This window comes from Mchenga conophoros, linkage group LG12 (genome assembly GCF_057382185.1).
Source record: "Mchenga conophoros isolate Kocher_MC1m ecotype Shallow Benthic linkage group LG12, M_conophoros_male_GT1.1, whole genome shotgun sequence".
Lineage (NCBI taxonomy): Eukaryota > Metazoa > Chordata > Actinopteri > Cichliformes > Cichlidae > Mchenga > Mchenga conophoros.
This window is the reverse complement of record NC_140537.1, coordinates 11,967,421-11,985,117: the sequence shown is the minus strand read 5'-3', so window position 1 is coordinate 11,985,117 and position 17,697 is coordinate 11,967,421. Positions and strand designations below refer to the sequence as shown.

General features: G+C 41.8%; 1 protein-coding gene across 5 annotated transcripts in view; it reads left to right on the top strand.

Moving 5' to 3' along the window:
* The first annotated feature begins 1,978 nt into the window (after positions 1-1,978).
* Positions 1,979-17,697, top strand: part of dock5 (dedicator of cytokinesis 5) — a 39,269-nt gene continuing 23,550 nt past the window's right edge. For 4 of the 5 annotated variants that reach the window (XM_085293705.1, XM_085293704.1, XM_085293703.1 and 1 more), the window contains exons 1-11: positions 1,979-2,142; positions 9,846-9,929; positions 10,151-10,191; positions 10,285-10,340; positions 10,615-10,711; positions 10,877-11,025; positions 11,165-11,300; positions 11,392-11,549; positions 14,432-14,513; positions 15,092-15,221; positions 15,951-16,023. In XM_085293705.1, the coding sequence (XP_085149831.1) occupies positions 2,100-2,142; positions 9,846-9,929; positions 10,151-10,191; positions 10,285-10,340; positions 10,615-10,711; positions 10,877-11,025; positions 11,165-11,300; positions 11,392-11,549; positions 14,432-14,513; positions 15,092-15,221; positions 15,951-16,023 (1,049 nt within the window). In that variant the 5' untranslated portion in view covers positions 1,979-2,099. Of the gene's footprint in view, positions 2,143-9,845; positions 9,930-10,150; positions 10,192-10,284; positions 10,341-10,614; positions 10,712-10,876; positions 11,026-11,164; positions 11,301-11,391; positions 11,550-14,431; positions 14,514-15,091; positions 15,222-15,950; positions 16,024-17,697 lie in introns of those variants that run through there. The other variant, XM_085293706.1, reaches the window with a different exon arrangement.

Genomic DNA, 17,697 nt, shown 5'->3' with positions numbered 1-17,697 from the left:
CAAGAATGAGGCTTATCTATAGTACTGCAATAGCAGACAGCAGTCAGGTGATGGCACTGTTGCATTCCTTTTTGCAAGCTTGAGTGTTTTCTTTATAACTTCCCAAAAGCAACTCTTTACATTTCATATGAGAGATTTTGCCCAAAGCACAAGAAGAATCAGAGGCAAAAAGGGCACGAGCAGATGCGAACACCCTCCTACAATGAACTCAGCGAGCACCTACGGCTCAGCCAGAAATAGGTCACAATAATCATCTGTAACGGCTCAAGTCATAACCTTGAAAATTCAGTTACAAAATACATCCCTGGTCCCCAGTATTCTGGATGGCCTCAGTCAGTGTACTTAAACCATTTAGCTCTGTAAAACTGGTTAAACTTAGAGCAGAAAGAAAACATGCACAGTCACTCAAAATCCTATCAACTAAGAGCAGAAATGCTTTCCGGCTTTAATTAATTACAGTTTTCTCTATAGGCTTATAAAGTGCTATTTTGTAGTTCCCATATGTTTAATAGTCCCCCACACCACCACCACCCTTTTTTAAATAACAGCTTCTAATCAGACTGCTCTGCATTAGTAATAATTCATTACAAGCTGTGTTCAAAAAAGAGACACATCACAATAGATGGGGGACAGAATAATGGAAATTGTCCTGGTACAACAAAAGCACCACGGCTGAACATTACTGACAGCACCATTTGGTTGACCAGTGGCAGCAGAAAAATAAACACATATGACGGGCAAACAAAAGGCTGAATGGGCTACCAGATCTCAGAGCCAACAGCTGTAAATTACTTCAGTGGGTAGGGGATGGGAAGGCAAAGGGAGGGGAAAGGGTGAAGTCTCATCTCACTGATGGACAAATCAGCAGTTGTGTTTTCTGGCATTGCCTCCATAGGCTTCTCCTAATTTTGTGGCTTGCATGGAATGGGACACAGTTAAATCAGATATAGTCTTGACTATGAGAGCATACCTAGAGAGGGGCCGAACAATCCAAATATCAGTAGTACCAATACCAACGCTGATATTGGTATTGATACTAGCATGACAGGATCGATATTTTGTTTCTTTCCCAAAGTCAGTATGCAGCCCACAGGATTGTGATAAATAAATATTTGTTTTTTGAAAATGAAAAAATATGCTAAATATACTATTAAAATGTCTATAGCCTATAACACATTTAAACAACAGAACTTGGCCCTAAGTGCTTTAAAGACAGGCTCATTTATATTCCACGTCTCCAAAAAAACATAGTTTCAAAAATAAATGAACATTTGAAAGGTGTGTTTTGTTGTGCTAATTGTTGTGGAAAATAAAAAGCAAAGTGTAATCAATAAAATTGTTCAAATGTGTGAAGAACTTGTAATTGGATGATAAGTCATGACACAGTGATCTCCCTCATGTAAGCTGCCTTTAAGGTATAACTATCATTCTCGGTATTGGTATACCGATACTGGTACCAACATTTGCAGTATCACACAGTGCTGAGCACCACCAGCTGCAGCAGGGACTCTGCAGTTCAATCTCATTTTGAATTAAAAAACAATAACCTGGCTATCATTTATTTATTGCTCATCAGTGATTTATAACTGTCTTCAATTAATTATTCCTCTGTAAGATTGTCAACTTGTGAGGCAGTGGCCTCCTGAAACCGACACTATCGGGAGTCACTGGAGCAAAGCGAGAGATAGTTCAGTCTTCTCTAATTTCCCCGAATTCAATTTGAAGCTCATTTGAGGATTTATGAGGAACTGTTAAAGTTATCGATTGACTGATGGCGAGAGCAAAATAGCTGCTGGGACTAAGGTTGCCTGGGACAACTACCTCCCCTTGATGAAATAAGTCCCTGCGGTGTATTGTGGGACTGCCCTGCGTTGTATTGCGCTGGGGGTTGGGGGTTAGCTCGTCAAGTGAATGGTTCACGCCTATCCCGCTCTCTCCTCTCTCGGCCGTGTTGTGCCCTCCTCTCCCCTCCCCGTGAACAAGTTATGATGGCGGAACTGTAGATCTCGGGACGAGCAGGAGTACACCGCCCGCCCTCGGTTAGCAAGTGTATATACTTATTTATTTATCCACCCAACTTCACGTCCTCCCCCTCAGCTATGACCCGCTGGATTCCTACTAAAAAAGAGAAGTACGGAGTGGGTAAGTGTTTGTATTTAACTACGTGCCCACCACCCCTCTTTATTATTTTCTTTTGCTAGTGAACAACTCTCCGCGTTAACTCCCAGAAACTCCACCAACTTCAAGAGGGACAAGAGTCGGGAAGTTGGGAAACTTAAGTTACTGGCGACTTTGTTGCTGTTGTTGTTTGTGACCTGAAGTGATTGTTACCACACTGTTGCCCAACTGGGTTTCACAAGCTTCCCTGTGGGGGCTTGTTCTCCCGTTTGTCCCTCTGTGCAGTTTGGTTTTAAGTGAGAAATTATTTACAGTTCAGTTACTACAATGTGCGAGGAGAAATGGGGGAAGAGCCGGGAGTTCAGTGAACGTATCAGCCATTCTTGAGTTTATAATCCCGCCGAGCTGAAGCTGTGCTGTAGTTAAGGTGAACTTGAATGAATCGTCATTTTGCTGAAAGGTCCTTTCCTTCAAGGACTCCTGTCGGGCCCCCACATGGGATCCGCTGCTGTGACTGCATGCCTCATGTGAGATAGTGGAGGAATGTTATTTGCATAGGCACGAGAGGAACTTTGTGGACAAGTGGCATTTGGCTACATTTACATAAGACTGTAATGTGTCAATGCAGTGGACCATGACCACGTAGCATATGTTTGTGGTCCTCACGACTGTATTTTACACTTAAGTTTGTTAAACTAAGGTGTGGCCCTTCCACCTGTGTGTGTGTGTGTGAGCTTGCAGTTTACTTTGCATGTATGAATGCATACACGTATGCTCGTGCTATCAGGTACCAGTTATCCACGCCCTCAAGGCAAATCAGCACAACTGTTGTCTCTGTTAGGAATCCCTTTGATGTTTACTGTAAAGATTTTATAGCCTACACAGGTTGTCTGGTCATCGGTTTCTTCCCTGAGTCACTGCTGGATCTTTTGGTTTAAGCTACAGACACTTACCAATATCGCTTCCTGGTGTACTACACACATGAGAGTGAATATATCTGGTGTCTTTTTTTTCTTCTTCTCTGGATGAATCACAGCTTAGGACTGAAATACCTTGGCCGTGTTCTCTAACCTGGATCCCCCGCCCATGACTTTATTTTGGCTTTAAATAAAATGTTCTGTGCTCGATTTGCTGTTGTGACTAAAAATATTTCTAAGCCACAATTCTAAGGCCGCATGTGTTTCTCTGCACACAAACTCTGCCTTTTGGTTTGCATGTGACCTTGTTTTAGCAGCTGATATCGAGGAATATATATATATATTGTGTAGATGGTGCCATTCTCCTGACATTATTTTTCTTGCCCCAGAAACAAGGCAGGAGTCACTAACGTTGTACGTAATCCTTAAAATGCCATCGGACCCCCGTACAAGGGCTTACATTTTTAATCCGATTAGTTAACCAAGGCTGTGCTCAAATACGGGCAACTACACTTTTTTGGATGAAAGAAGAGATTGTAAGGGTTCTGATCATATCAGTTATATCACACTAGTTAATGGGGAAATGTGAATAATAAGGAGCTTAAGAGCTGTAATGGTGAATTTGTGACACTGTCATAATAGGATAGCTTCATATTTTTTATATCCAGAAGAGAAACGCTGCCCTGGAGGCTCAAAGGCATTGAAATCACCAGGTCTTGGGGAGTGATGACACATGTGTGGCTCCAGAGGGAGCTCTGGAAAATCCGGTAAATTACCTCAGGTGATGTCAGTTGAGTCAGCATCAGTCGGGACTTCACGTCTGAGGAAGAAGAAAAAAACCTGGAGGTACGGAATACAGAACGACCAATACATTTAAATTCCCGGCTAATATTGGCCTGCTTCAGATATGCCACTGTTGGTGTGTATGCTGTGTATTATGTGCGCCGACAAGGAAATATAATGCAGGAGAAGATGCTTGGGGTATTTTACGAATGAAATTCACACAGTTTATCCAGTAGAGCAGCGTTGACTTCATTGTTTTTATGCTAATGACACATCGCAGCTGGTGCCTGCCTTTTTATTGTAAACTGTGACCAGTTTTTGAAGTGACCCTGTTGTTACAATGACTCTATTATAATTTTTTTCTTCCTGTTTCAGTATAAATGCTGTGTGTTCAGTACAGCGTAGTACTGTGATAGTTTGCATGGAGATATTTTATCGATGCAGGGACACGAAAGATCTATGTTTTATAAAGTAAATGGAAATACTCATGGAATACTACAAACAAGAGGGCTCATCTAATGCACCACCACACTGAGAGAATGTTAGTGGAGCTGACGTACACTAAATTGACTCAAGTGAAAAATTATCTATCACTGGACACACTTACAGAGCAACCGCCTAATTCAGAGCACGCTAATGGCTCAGTCACACAAATGAAAATAGGACACTAGCCTCCTTACGTCTATGAAGTCTAGCTTATGGCAACATTTATGGCAGGTTTTAGTGACAGTGTTGGCACGTTTGACTCATTTTACAACAATAAAAAGACTGGGGTGAGATAACTTTATCTTATTGGATAAAACCAAGTTTAACCGTGAGGGCTTAATTTGCAGTTGTTAATTTGCATATGTCTTTGCAATATTCTGTTAAAATGTTAAGAAAAAGGTAAAAATTCTCAATAATATTGTATCTTGAGTGAAGTATTGTGAGTGTATCTGTTGTTTCCCCATACCTACTCTATGCATAGTTAAAGAATATAGGCAGCTATGTTGATAATGGAATTTTCCATGAAATCCATCAAAGTCTTATCAGCACTGGCTGGTAAATCCACTAATATAGTGTGCAGCATGAAAGAAGTTTCTTCGACTTCTGAAGCTGTAGCTCATCTCTGCTTGGAGGTAGATTGGTTGCCAGTCTACACAAGGCTCCTTTAGATTTAGAATAGCATGCCTTTATTGCCTCTGCAAAATGTTGCACAATTAAATTCTGATGTATCTCCTGTTAGCCGTGCATACATACAGAGGAACCACTACGAGGAGAACAAAACCGCTCCATCAGTGCGCCTCCACCCTTGTCAAAGCAGACCTCTCCCACTAGTCTGGAATAAGAACATGAATTTTCTGGCTGTGCTAAATCGAACCTTATCCCTTTTAAGAACTGTCCATTGCGACGCTCACAGTATTATTTGATAACAACACTTACTCGCTGGCGGTACTCATTAAAAGGGCCCCTTCAGAAATGTTTGAAGAGGCCTAAAAATATCGCCTTGAATAATAATGTGTGTCTGAGAAGGGCTTACACTCTTCAAGAAAATGTAATAGACCATCTAAAAATTCTTAAAAGCACAATGTGAAAGTTAGTTTCATTAGAACCGTGATGTCTCCCGATAAACTGAGTGGTGCGCTATCGTTTTACGTGCCCTGGGTGCATCAGGTGTCCAAATCAGTCTTGTGTAAGCAGTTTGTTGGCCCACAATGACTGTGAAAATAGCTGTGTCACAGTTATGCTTGTTCACATACATACAAATTTAAGCTGATGAACACCCTTTAGTGCAGGGAAGTCGAGACAGTTCCAGTGAAGTAACAATAAACATTTCTGAGTAACAATAAGCGGCTTGTGTGATAATTGAGTCATAATTGTAAAAGCTGTCTTACAGTTTCTTACAAGCAACACTTCTGCCTCCTGTTATTACCTGAAGTTTTCCTCAGAGAGCTGCCATTCTAGCCACCACAACTTCCACTTGATGAAATTAGGCAATAAATAGCATGTAGCATTTTCTTTAAAATGATGAACCGCTTACTTTTGTTCTCTCTGCTTGCCTGGGGTGGGCGGGGTTGGGGGGTGGAGGTTGTTATTAACAAAATCCACTGGCTTTGCAGCGTAAATACATCACAGTCATTACATCCCCCAGTTTGCCAATCTTGCCATGTCAAACCTAACTGCAGCCGGTGATTTGGAGATAAGTGCTGCCTTCGTTCTCAGTTCGGACAGACTGAACCAATACCTGTTTGCTTTTAAAACGTAATAGCAGATGAATCTCCTTCTTCTTTTACAACCTGGTGAAAGAAGTCTGTACTTCTAAGGTTTTTTTAATTTTCTTTTTCTGTTTAATGTTGCAGCAGGGTTTTTTTTCCCTACCCAAATAAAAAGATGAACCCAAGCTGCTCTAATTTTATCCTTTTTTGCACTTTTTGCTTTGAACTTGAGAATTAACTTTCTGATTTATGGATAACATAAAAAGACTTATTAGCTGGAGCACAGTTTTAAGATCATTTCTGGCTGTCTAGACAAGGAGATGGGAGGCTCGAGGCTTTTCTTGTGAGGCCTTTACCTTTTGAGAAATGCTGCCGGGGGAGAATTGGCTCAAAAGCAAACCTTAATAGACTTACTTATCTAATGGCTTTTTGGAGAGATACTAACTGAACCTGTCCCTGCTTTTGGTAGTGTATGACATTTGTATGCCACAAGAGATACTGGATGTGATACATCACTGAGTGGTAGTTTATAGGAGGAAATAATAATATTTTAGTAGTTGCATCTGAAAAGTGATTTGATTTTGTATAAATGAATATGCTGCCTGTGCATCAAACCCCGTGCAGCGTGGCACTTAGTATTTCTATCCCATTATGGACTTTATGTTATTTTTTTTTTACTGCACTGAAGGCTTTTCTACATTGAATGCAGAGGATTTGTATAGTAACATTTTCAAGGATTTCTTTCAGAAATTGATTCTTTCATCATTTAAAGCTGTTTTTTTTTTCTTTTCTTTTAATGCTGTGTTGTTTTATCTTGGTCATGCAATGGTCCTTTCATGCCCAGTCAGCACTAAGAACAATAGATTCTCATTGTATTGTGTTAACTTTGATGAGCTGCCAGCGGCTGCCCAAACTCTTCGACTGGGGTGTTCTTTAATTGTTGGCTAGTGCACCTCTATGGTAAATCATTTAGGGGGAATCAGGCTGACTCTGATTTAACATTAGCATGCTCATTAACTTGAACTTGTGCCGATAGAGCTTTATTGGACTTTACAACAGTAGCTACAGGCTCAGCATTTGAAGTTTAAGAGGAAGACAGGGTGCCTCAGAGTGGCACAGATTAGCTTTGCTGCCAGAGCCCAGACTGATGCTTTTGCTTTAGACAGTGTGGCTCTTGCCAGGCCCGGACACTGTCAAGTTGGTGAATGGCCCATTGTCACTCTTGGCTTGACTAGAGGCAGATGTCATTTTCTTCAGTGCACATATTCTGGCTGCATATATAATTAATTTCCTGGTGATTCATAGTATGCCTGTAACTTCTTTTTAAATACAAAGACGATTCCAAAAAAGTTCAGACTGTGTAAACTGTAAATGAAAAGTGAATGCAATGATTTGCAAATCTCATAAACACACATTTTATTCGCAATCGAACATAGAAACCACATCAGTTGTTTAAAATGAGAAAATCTACCATTTCAGGAAAAACAAATAAGTTACATTTGAATTTGATGACAGCAACATGTCTCAAAAAAGTTGGGTCAGGGGGGCCATGTTTACTACTGTATAGCGTCCCCTCTTCTATTAACAAAAGTCAAAAATATCTGGGCGCTGAGGAGACCATTTATTGGACTTTTGGGAGAGGAATGTTGTCCCGTTCTTGTCTGACAGGATTATAGCTGCTCAGCAGTCCCCCATTTCTCATTTCATGATGGGCCAAATGTTTTCAGTTGGTGAAAGGTTTCGGCGACAGACAGGCCAGTTCAGCAACCGGATTCTTCTATTATTAAGTCATGCTATTGTAATAGATGCAGTATGTGGTTTTTGCATTGTCTTGCTGAAAAATGGAAGCCCTAGGCTCAAAAGACATAATCAAAGCTCCCAATTCCATAGACACTAATGGATCCCCAGACCGTCAGAGATACAGGCTTTTTTGCTGAGCAACAGATCGTCCCTCTCTTTTTTTTTTTAGTCGGGAGGACTTACAAGAAGAATTTCAAATTTGGATTAGTCTCACCACAGTTTTCCAGTTTGTCCATTTTAAATGAACTTGGCTCAGAGTAAACAGCAGTGTTTCTGGATCATGTTCACATACAGCTTCTTCTTTGCACAATAGAGCTTTACCCTGCATTTGTCTATGCCACTTGTGGAAGTATTCCTGAGCCCATGCAGTGATTTGCATGACAGAATCATGTCTGTTTTTAATGCAGTGCTGCCTGAGGGCCCAAAGAGCATGGGCATGCAATACTAACTTCCATTGTCCTTGCGCATAGAGATTTCTCCCCATTAACCTCTTTAGCTGCAGTTTTAGCAGCTATTTTTTTTCTTCCCCTTACATCTTCATCCTTTTGTTTCTGCATCCCAACTTCTTTTCTTACAGTGATACATTTTCTCACTTTAAACATTTGAGACTTTGTTCTGTTGTAAATAGAATTGTGTTTCTGAGCTCTACAAAACATTGGAATCTGTTATTATTTACATTTTGCACACCATCTTTTTTTTTTTTTTTTTAGATTTGGGATTGGAAAACAACATCTGTCGCTTCTGTTCATGTTCATGTTCAAAAGCAGGAAAAGTTGAACTATTATTAGGTTGCACTAGCTGTCTATTTTGTTGACACAAGGAAGAACCTCACACCTGTCCAGGTGCTCCTAACAAAACAGCCGTCAAAAGCCAACGTGATATTCCAGGAGTTTTTTTTGCGCAGAAATGCAAACAAAGTCTCAAGCAAAAATGTGTTTTATGGAAAGCCGATGAGGAGGAAGTCAAAGAGAAGGAAAAGCAGTCACATTCAGTGATTTGTCAAGTTTTGGTATTCAGACTGAGGTGTGATAAGCTGAGCCAGTTGGAGCGTGCAGTGAAATCTGGCCTCCAGCAACAAGCATTATCACCATGCAAGTCAGGGCAGAGCTCTGCTCATAGTTCCTCCATCTTACTGTGAGAATGAGTGGCTGCGCGTTATTGCAGCTCCCTCAAGTCGTGAATAAGACCTTTGCTACAGTAGTGTTTGCCAAGGTTTCTCTTTTGCAGTTTTATGCGCGCGCGCATGTGTGTGTATATGAGTGAGTGTACATATGTTTTTACGCACAAGCATTTTCTTGTATTAACCCCTCCAATGTCTGTCCTGGTAAACGGCTAAAAAGGAAAAGATAGGAGCTGCCTCCAGGAAAGCTGCAAGGTTAAAAATGAGCACAGGGAGGGGCAGCGCTTGCAGGTGAGTCACTTGGCAGAAACACAGGCTGCAAGTGTAACTGCCGACCAAAGGTCACAGCACGCATGTTATCGGATATAGGGAGAGTCTGATGCTATTGCTTTTTTAGCGGTACTCCTCACGTTTGACACTGCAACTACCTGCTCCGGCGCGGTCTATTTACTGGAACGTTAATCACAGCCCGAAGGCATCCAATTCAATTAAAAATAGCACAAACGCTTTAGAGGTTTGAGTCACACAGGCGTGCTGCACAAACACACTGCCTGCTTTTAGAAAACGCAATAAGATGAGGAATAAATCAAAGATCAAGATCCTCTCTGCTGCGCGTGCGTGCTCTGTGACATGGAGGTTGAATTGGTTTCTTTTTTCCAGTGAGAAACTGCAAACCTCTGATCCAGAACTTCTTTTAAAACAGACTTGCTCCTCTGTGCAATAAGTGATTGAAAAGGGATTTGGGGTTTTTGCAGTAATTCACCGGACCTTGAGGAGGAACAAAACTCGTCAATCAATCTGTCTGCCCGAACCTTTTTATTTTATTTTTTTTGGTTAACAGTTTTTGTTGTGTGTGTGTGTGTGTGTGTGTGTAAGATTCACATTATGAGACAGTCCTGCTTTGTCCTTCAGTGATCTACAATTATGATGCCAGTGGCGAACAGGAGCTGTGTCTACAAGTGGGGGACACGGTGCACATACTTGAGAAATTTGAAGGTGAGCAAGCATAAGCACACAGCAGGCCCCGACACATCCCTCTTTCCCCTAATCTAAAGCAAGCTGACACAGGAACTTAAATGAGATGTTGAACTAACTGGCACTCAGTGTGTTATGCATAGTAATGTAAATGAGTCTATTACATTGTCCTCCTGACATCACTCCTATCTCGCTCTATCCCTCAGTGTAACGTTTTTGTTGGGTAATTTATGTCTTCTTAGGCTGGTATAGGGGCTATGCTCTACGCAGGAAATCACAAAAGGTATGGGCAATAGTGCTATATTATCATCATTGTCTTGGTGTGTATGTGTGTGTGTAATTTACTGATCACTATGAAATTTTTCTTTTTCTTCAGGGCATTTTCCCTGCTTCCTACATCCACTTAAAGGAGGCTACGGTTGAGGGAATAGGGTGAGATCACATATCAGTAAACAGATCATTTTGATGATAATCTGCTCTGCTTTTGGTTTGCTGTCCAGCCTTGTGTTTTGCCAGCAACATAGCAGTGCACTTACAATTATCATAAGTGAGGACTCAGTAATGCTTTTCTTGGCTGTGTAAGGAAACCATCCACCTATTTATCATGTATAGAAAAGCACTTGAATCTATCCAAATTATATGACATGATCTATGAGTGATGAGCCACTTTTCCAATGTCTTTCTATTCTCTTTTTGTGGCTGGTAGCCAGCAGGAAATAATTATTCCGGCCGATTTACCCCTGGTACAAGAGCTCGGAGCTACTCTGAGGGAATGGGCCCAGATATGGCAGAAGCTGTATGTGGTATGTGGAGACTTTTTTCTTTTATCTGCCACTTTGACTTTTGTACACACAGTTCCGTGCACCTCTGTTTTTCACTCCTTTGACACACTTTTGTTATAAAGTTTCATTGCTCTTCATTCCTCTGAAGAAAGGTATTACTTATAATAAAACCTGTTTAACTGGCAGGAGAACAAGACAATTTTGTTCAGGACTGTGCAGCAGATGGCCTACAGCCTCATCGAATATCGATCTCAGATAGTGTCAGGAACGCTGCCCAAGGATGACCTTGTAGAGCTCAAAAAGAAAGTCACAGCAAAGATTGATTATGGAAACCGGTATGAATCCTTTTTTTTTTTTTTTTTTTCCTTTAGGAACTATTATTGTTGTAAAATCTCCTCAGGTTGTATGGGTGAGCCTTTTAAAATTGCTTCTGTAAACTTATTTGATGCTGTGTTGATCCTCTGGCTTGCTCAGGATTCTGGGTCTGGACCTGGTGGTGCGGGATGAAGCGGGAAACATGCTGAATCCTGACAGGACTAGTACGGTCAGCCTGTTCCGGGCCCATGAGACCGCCTCCCGCAGCGTTGATGACAGGATACAAGAGGAGAAGGCACAGTTCCGATTTGTTGATACTATCACTGGCTGTCAGTTTCATTTAATGTTGTTGTCCACTCACTGTTTCCGGCCTTGTTTTCATCCAGACACGGCTACAGAACCTGGAAATGAGGCGTCAGACTCTTTTCAGTACAGTGCACACCTACAGCTTGTTCATGAACTTGAAAAACTTTGTGTGTAACATTGGAGAAGATGCCGAGCTGCTAATGTCTCTGTATGACCCGGATCAGTCTGAATTCATCAGGTTAGCTTGTTTTTTTTGTTTTTTGTTTTTTTCTCTTAACTCGACAACTAAACAAGTTTGCCGTTCGATAGTTTGCGCTCGTCTATGCCTCTAAAAGTCTATAGAAATGTTCACAATGTTTATATAATTGATCAGAAAACTTTTAAAGAAGTATTAATGGCTCGCAATACTACAACTGCTAAAGTGAAAAATTAGGAATTGCAATTATTTATGTAATGCAATGGGGAAAACAAATGTAATAATGGCTGGAGGTTGTGCATTATCGTCAAATAACTCAGCACAGCTCTGCTTTAAATTAGCACTCAAGGCTGATCGTTGTTAGGCATTCATCTGCTTGCTGGTGTAGAAAACTACCGTCTCTATTTGCTGTTAGACATTATACCCGCATAAATAATGGAAGTGATTAAAGCAACCTTTAAAAAGTAAACATTTTGCTAACTGAATGTTAGACAAATTAGTGGTGCAAAACCTCGAAACAGTCATACTGCCGATGCTCATATCTGACCCACCACGTACAAACGCAACGAGTGGAAATGACACTGTTTTCACTTTACGCTCAGACGTTGAGATCTTGTAGATGGAACATTTTAAGTGCAACAAATAGCTTTAGATCTGGCAGGGCTAAAGCTGAAAGAAGTCAGACTTGGCGAGAAAACCCAGGCTGACCAGCTGACCTCAGTGCCTCACTACATCAGCAGATGGCTGGCAGATATTATTCGTGGTTTGCTGTTTAAGCTGCTGGCCTGCAAGCTCTTATTGCTGTTTCTGCAAGTTGCTTTACAACCCACCTCCATCGTTTCATGCTACTCGTGCTTTGTCTCACTGAAGCTGCCGTCACACACGGAGTGATTTGAATGTTAAGCATCGCATTGAACTTCACAGTTGGTTGCTAGTTGAAATTCCGGTTGCCTAGATAGTCCTAAAATGTAGCCTGTCATGCATCACTCTTCAGTATTCAAGGTTCACCTTCTACCAGATTGCAGAAGTTGGAACAGTTTGTTGCCAGGATGGGACGGGTCCTTCAGTATCTGCGCTGCTCTAGTCCGGCATCTCCTGGTGTAGGTGTCCTGAAGCGGGGGGAGAGCAATCCTGCAGCAGTGTTCTGCTGTACGGATCACTCTCTGGAGAGCTTTTTGGTCCTTCACACAGCTGTTCCCAAACCACGATGTCATGTTCTGTGTGAGGATGCTCTCCACAGCACCTGTATAGAAAATCCTGAGGATCTTTGGAGAGACCCTGAACTTCCTCAGTTGTCGTAGGTGATACAGGCGCTGCCTAGCCTGGACCTGAATGTGGGCAGCCCATGTCAGGTCTGAGGAGATGTGGACACCAAGACACTTGAAGGACTGCACCCTCTCCACTGGAGCTCTATTGATGATAATGGGCTTGTAGTCTCTGTGCTGACCCCTTCTGAAGTCCACCACCAGCTCCTTGGTCTTGCTGACGTTCAGCTGGAGGTGGTTGTCCTGGCACCATGATGCCAGATTCTTCACTTCATCCATGTAGGCCGCCTCATCGTTGTTGGAGATGGCACCCAACACCACTGTGTCATCAGCAAAGTTCACAATGGTGTTGGAGCCATGGGTGGCCACATAGTCTAGTCTGAAGTGTAGAGGGAGTAGAGCAGTGGCGAGAGGACACATCCCTGAGGTGCTCCTGTGTTGATGGTGATGCTGTTAGAGACGCATCTACCCACCCTCACCACCTGAGTTCTGCCAGTGAGGAAGTCCAACACCCATGCACACAGACGGCTGTTAAGTCCCAGATCCCTCAGCTTTGTGAACAGTCTGCAGGGCACTATTGTGTTAAACGCTGAACTATAATCAACAAACAGCATTCGCACATAGTTACCCTGTTTCTTGTCCACGTGGCTGAGAGTGGTGTGTAGGACGTGGGCGATGGCATCCTCTGTGGATCTGTTGGATCTGTAGGCGAACTGCATCGGATCTGTGGTGTTTGGGATGGAGGAGGAGATGATGTTCTTCAGCAGCCTCTCAAACACCTTCATTACTACCGAGGTCAGTGCAACTGGCCGGTAATCGTTCAGGGATGAGGGTTTGCTGTTCTTGGGCACAGGGATGATGGTGGATCTTTTGAAGCATGTGGGGACCACAGACTTCGCCAGGGACTCGTTGAAGATGTAAGTGAACACACCTGCTAGCTGGTCAGCACAGCAGCGTAGCAGACGGCCGGTGATGCCGTCTGGTCCCGCCTCTTTCCTTGTGTTAACTCTCCTCAATGCCGCTCGGATGTCATGTTCCGTGATGCTGGTCTATTCTGTTATTCTGCATTCTTATTAGTATTCACTTCACTGGCTTGCCACGGAGATGACCCACCTGCTTCGTGTTGACAGCATTGCTTAAAGCCACCCTGAATGACATTGGCTTTCTATGGTCACCACGTTGCTGCAAATCACTTCCTGTGTAGATGCAGCTTTGATGTCATGTGCATTGTTATGGGATGCTCTGTTCTGTGGGGGTGTCTCGCTGCTGTCCAACCTGCATTTTTCCATATTTGTGCATGGAAATGCAGGGATGTGTGCTCTCGGGGAGGTCCCAGAACAGGGATGTACCGCCAAATATAATTTACTGCAGATGGAATCAGTCTTGTTTTGACTAAAATGGTCCTGACAGAAATACCAATAATGACCGGCTGGTGATGATTCTTTTAGGATGGCTGCATCCTCCTATGTTTGGTAAGGCCTACAGGGATATCTAGGCTCTTATAATTATGGCATTTAAAATATGCAGACACTTGAAATTTTTTTCTGGAAACTTTTGGATTTTATTGGGTGAGACATAAAATAATGCTGCTTTTACATCACTGGCTTTGGTTTCAGATAACGCCGTCTCTAACTGTGACTTTTATTTAAATTCTTGCAGTGAGAACTTCCTGGTGCGCTGGGCCAGTACGGGAATGCCTAAAGAAATTGAAAAACTCAACAACCTGCCAGCGCTATTCACGGTAACCAAATCCCTACCCACCACAGTGCGTTCCCTCTCTTTCAGATTTAAACAATCCAAGCGCCGCCTGAAGTCTGTGACAAAGAAGACAATTAGCGTCTGGATTGCTCCTAATTTACTAAAAGTTTCACTGAATGGCTCACTCACAGCACATCATTGAAAATTTGAATGCATTCGCCTCCATTATGTTGCTTCTGCTTAAGTTAATAAGCGGTGCTCTGTAATCAAGTCACTGTGTTAACCTCCATGTGTGCCATCAGGAGCTAGTGGTTTGGAGTGTGATAAAGCCACATTAATCAAGGTGTACAGTTTAAGATTATAGCAAAGCACACAAGTGGATGGTCCTTTGAAAAGTAAAAACCTTGAGAAAAATAAGCATATAAACATGCTGGGAAGGCGATGTGTTTAAAGCTTTTACTCCACTCCTTTATCATGGAAATATTTTCCATCTGGTCCTCAGCTCCAGCCCTGTGTGTGTACACAATGACTGGCAAGTAGAGTCACTGCCTTTTGTACCTAATGCACCTTATCTCTCGCAGTGCCATAATAAATAATCTTTTGTGTGTCTTCTGTGTCCAGGACCTGAGCAGCACTGACTTGATGAGGCAGCGACTCTTCCTGGTGTGCCAGATCATCAGAGTGGGCAGCATGGAGCTGAAAGAGGGCAAGAAACAAACAGGCGGACTTAGGAGACCGTTTGGTGTGGCCGGTGAGGGACTTTTTTATGTCCTAATATTTGTAAGAGCAGTATAAAAGTTCAATTTAAGAAGGAAAAAAAGAAAAAGCTAGCCCTCTCTCGTGGTACAGATGCATGAATAGTTTTGTTGAGGTGGAGAAATGAAAGATCCATGTGTCGAAACGAAATGGGAACACCTGCTTCCTGACCTAGAAAATGCCTTCACTCTGCCTTGGCAAGGCAGTCGGAGGAAAATTGGTTTAGCAACTGTCTTTTTGTTTTCGGCCAGATGATTAGTGGATTTGATGGGAAATGGTTTTCCTCTGGTGTTCCAGCAAATGGACTGAAACCGGAGTCAGAATGAACATTCAACTCAGAAGTCATATTATTCTTAGCCAGGGAAAAAGCGTTTAAAAAAAAAAAAGCATTCTAGGAAAAGATCCGGGTGAAATGAACAATTCAAAGGCAAGATCAAGACCGCTCAATATATCTTACTAAGCTGGCTTTCTGCTGCGCCAGGCAACAGGTGAGCGAGATCCAACACCTGGCTCGGCTTCTTTTTCAGACGTGGAAAATACACTTTCCAGACTTATAAGTTAATTAACTTTCCGAGCTCTTTAAAAAATAAAACAGAAAAAAGGTGATTCCCATTTTGCTGTCGTTTTGGCATTTACTAGAAAACGCTGTCAAATCTAGTTAATTAGCTCGTCTTTTTCAGTCTGCATCCTTACTGTGAATGTGTCAATGTGTTTGTCATTGCAGTTATGGACATAACAGACATTGCCCACGGCAAAATAGATGACGAGGACAAACAGCATTTCATCCCCTTTCAGCAGTGAGTCCTCTAATGTTGTCATATTTTTGCTGTTTACAGGCTCGGTCTTGTTTTGTAACGCAACTCAATTGAGCACAAATAATTCATAAGAACATGAATAGCTCTCGAGTTATACTTACTGCCAACTGTGTTCCATTACGTTTGCTTTTTTTTTCTTTTTCCAAGGCTGCAGTTCGACTTTTCCTACACTGTATTTCAAGGACAAAACACTTTTTGCAGTTCTAAATGAAAGAGAAGCTTCAAGATCATGTTTTTAGGGCACCTACAAACTGGAGGGGGAGGGGGGAGATAAACAATGACAGTCATATGTTCACAGGGATCGTAGATGGAAGAGAGCCAAAAATATCTCGACTCATTTCTGGCTTCTGTACAAATTTTACCAAGTTTTAACCTCAGTTTTTCTTTTCTTTTCACTCTAGAACAGATCACTCTGTCTTTTTGAGAAGGTAGAGACCAAAAAATAATACTGATTTAAATTTTCAATTCGTGGCATCCTTCTTATCTTGAAAGACTTTGGCCCTATGTGCTTTGTATCTGACAGGAAATATGCAAGCCTTCAGATAAATATTAGTTTTTGTTTGGACATATACAAAGGAAAGATTGCACCGCTGAGCGTTTTAAGCTTTCCAGCCTTGACAGGTTAATGATTTTTTTTTTCATTTCATTAACAGAGTAAATGTTTTCGCACTGTATGAACAATTAGGTAAATATAAATAGACCAGGGTAAGTAAATTTTTAATTGAACACAAGATAAAAATAAATAAATAAATAACTACAACGAGACACTGTTACATTTTTCTCCTGAGCATTGAACGTGGTGAAAGGCTGTGAGATGGAACCGATTGAGATCACCAGTTTTGGCAAGCTGTCTGTAGCAAACTCTAGAGTTCACCTTACATCTTGGGACACACATTGCCCAGTTTAATCTGAGCTGGTCTGGTGAAGTAGAATAACTAAATAATAACCTAACATATAAAAAAAAAAAAAAACGTTCATAGATACATAAACGTTCATATTTAATAAACTTTCCATTTACAAAACAGCATGAGATGCTGCAAGAAAAATGCAGTTACAACAACACGTCTCAGTTTTTCTACATTCAGTTTGCTGTCAGCACAGTGTGTCGGCTTAACTGTCTTAGTCTAATATCATTATGTAAAAGCCTTGGGTGATGTCTTTGTCGGCAAGAAGGCTGTAAAAGTGATGATGATTCAGACCTCTGTCTCAGATTAAATTAATGGTTTGGACAACAGCTCTCGTGATGCGACTCGTCCTTAACAGCCTGTAACACCATGCTTTGTGGTGCAAAATAAAGTAACCCCTCCAAAAAAACAAAAAAAACCCATTGATTTTCTTTCTCTGCTAATTTTACACCTTAAAAAGCCATCCAGTGGACCAGCTGGGACCTTTTGCTGGGCCTATTTTGGCCCTTGATTAACACCCCGATCTGCTGTGTTAACCTGCAGTCACAGGTAGAGCAGACTAGCCATAGCATGGTGTTGGAGAACTGAAAGCTAATCCAACATTGTAGAAGAGTAAAAACACAACATTTCATTGATTTAATGTGATATATGCTTTTGCAGCACACAGAAACCTGACAGTGAAACCTTAGCTGACACGTTTCTGCTTTCCTTGTTCCTTGTTACTAAACCACTACAATAGAGTTTTGTGATT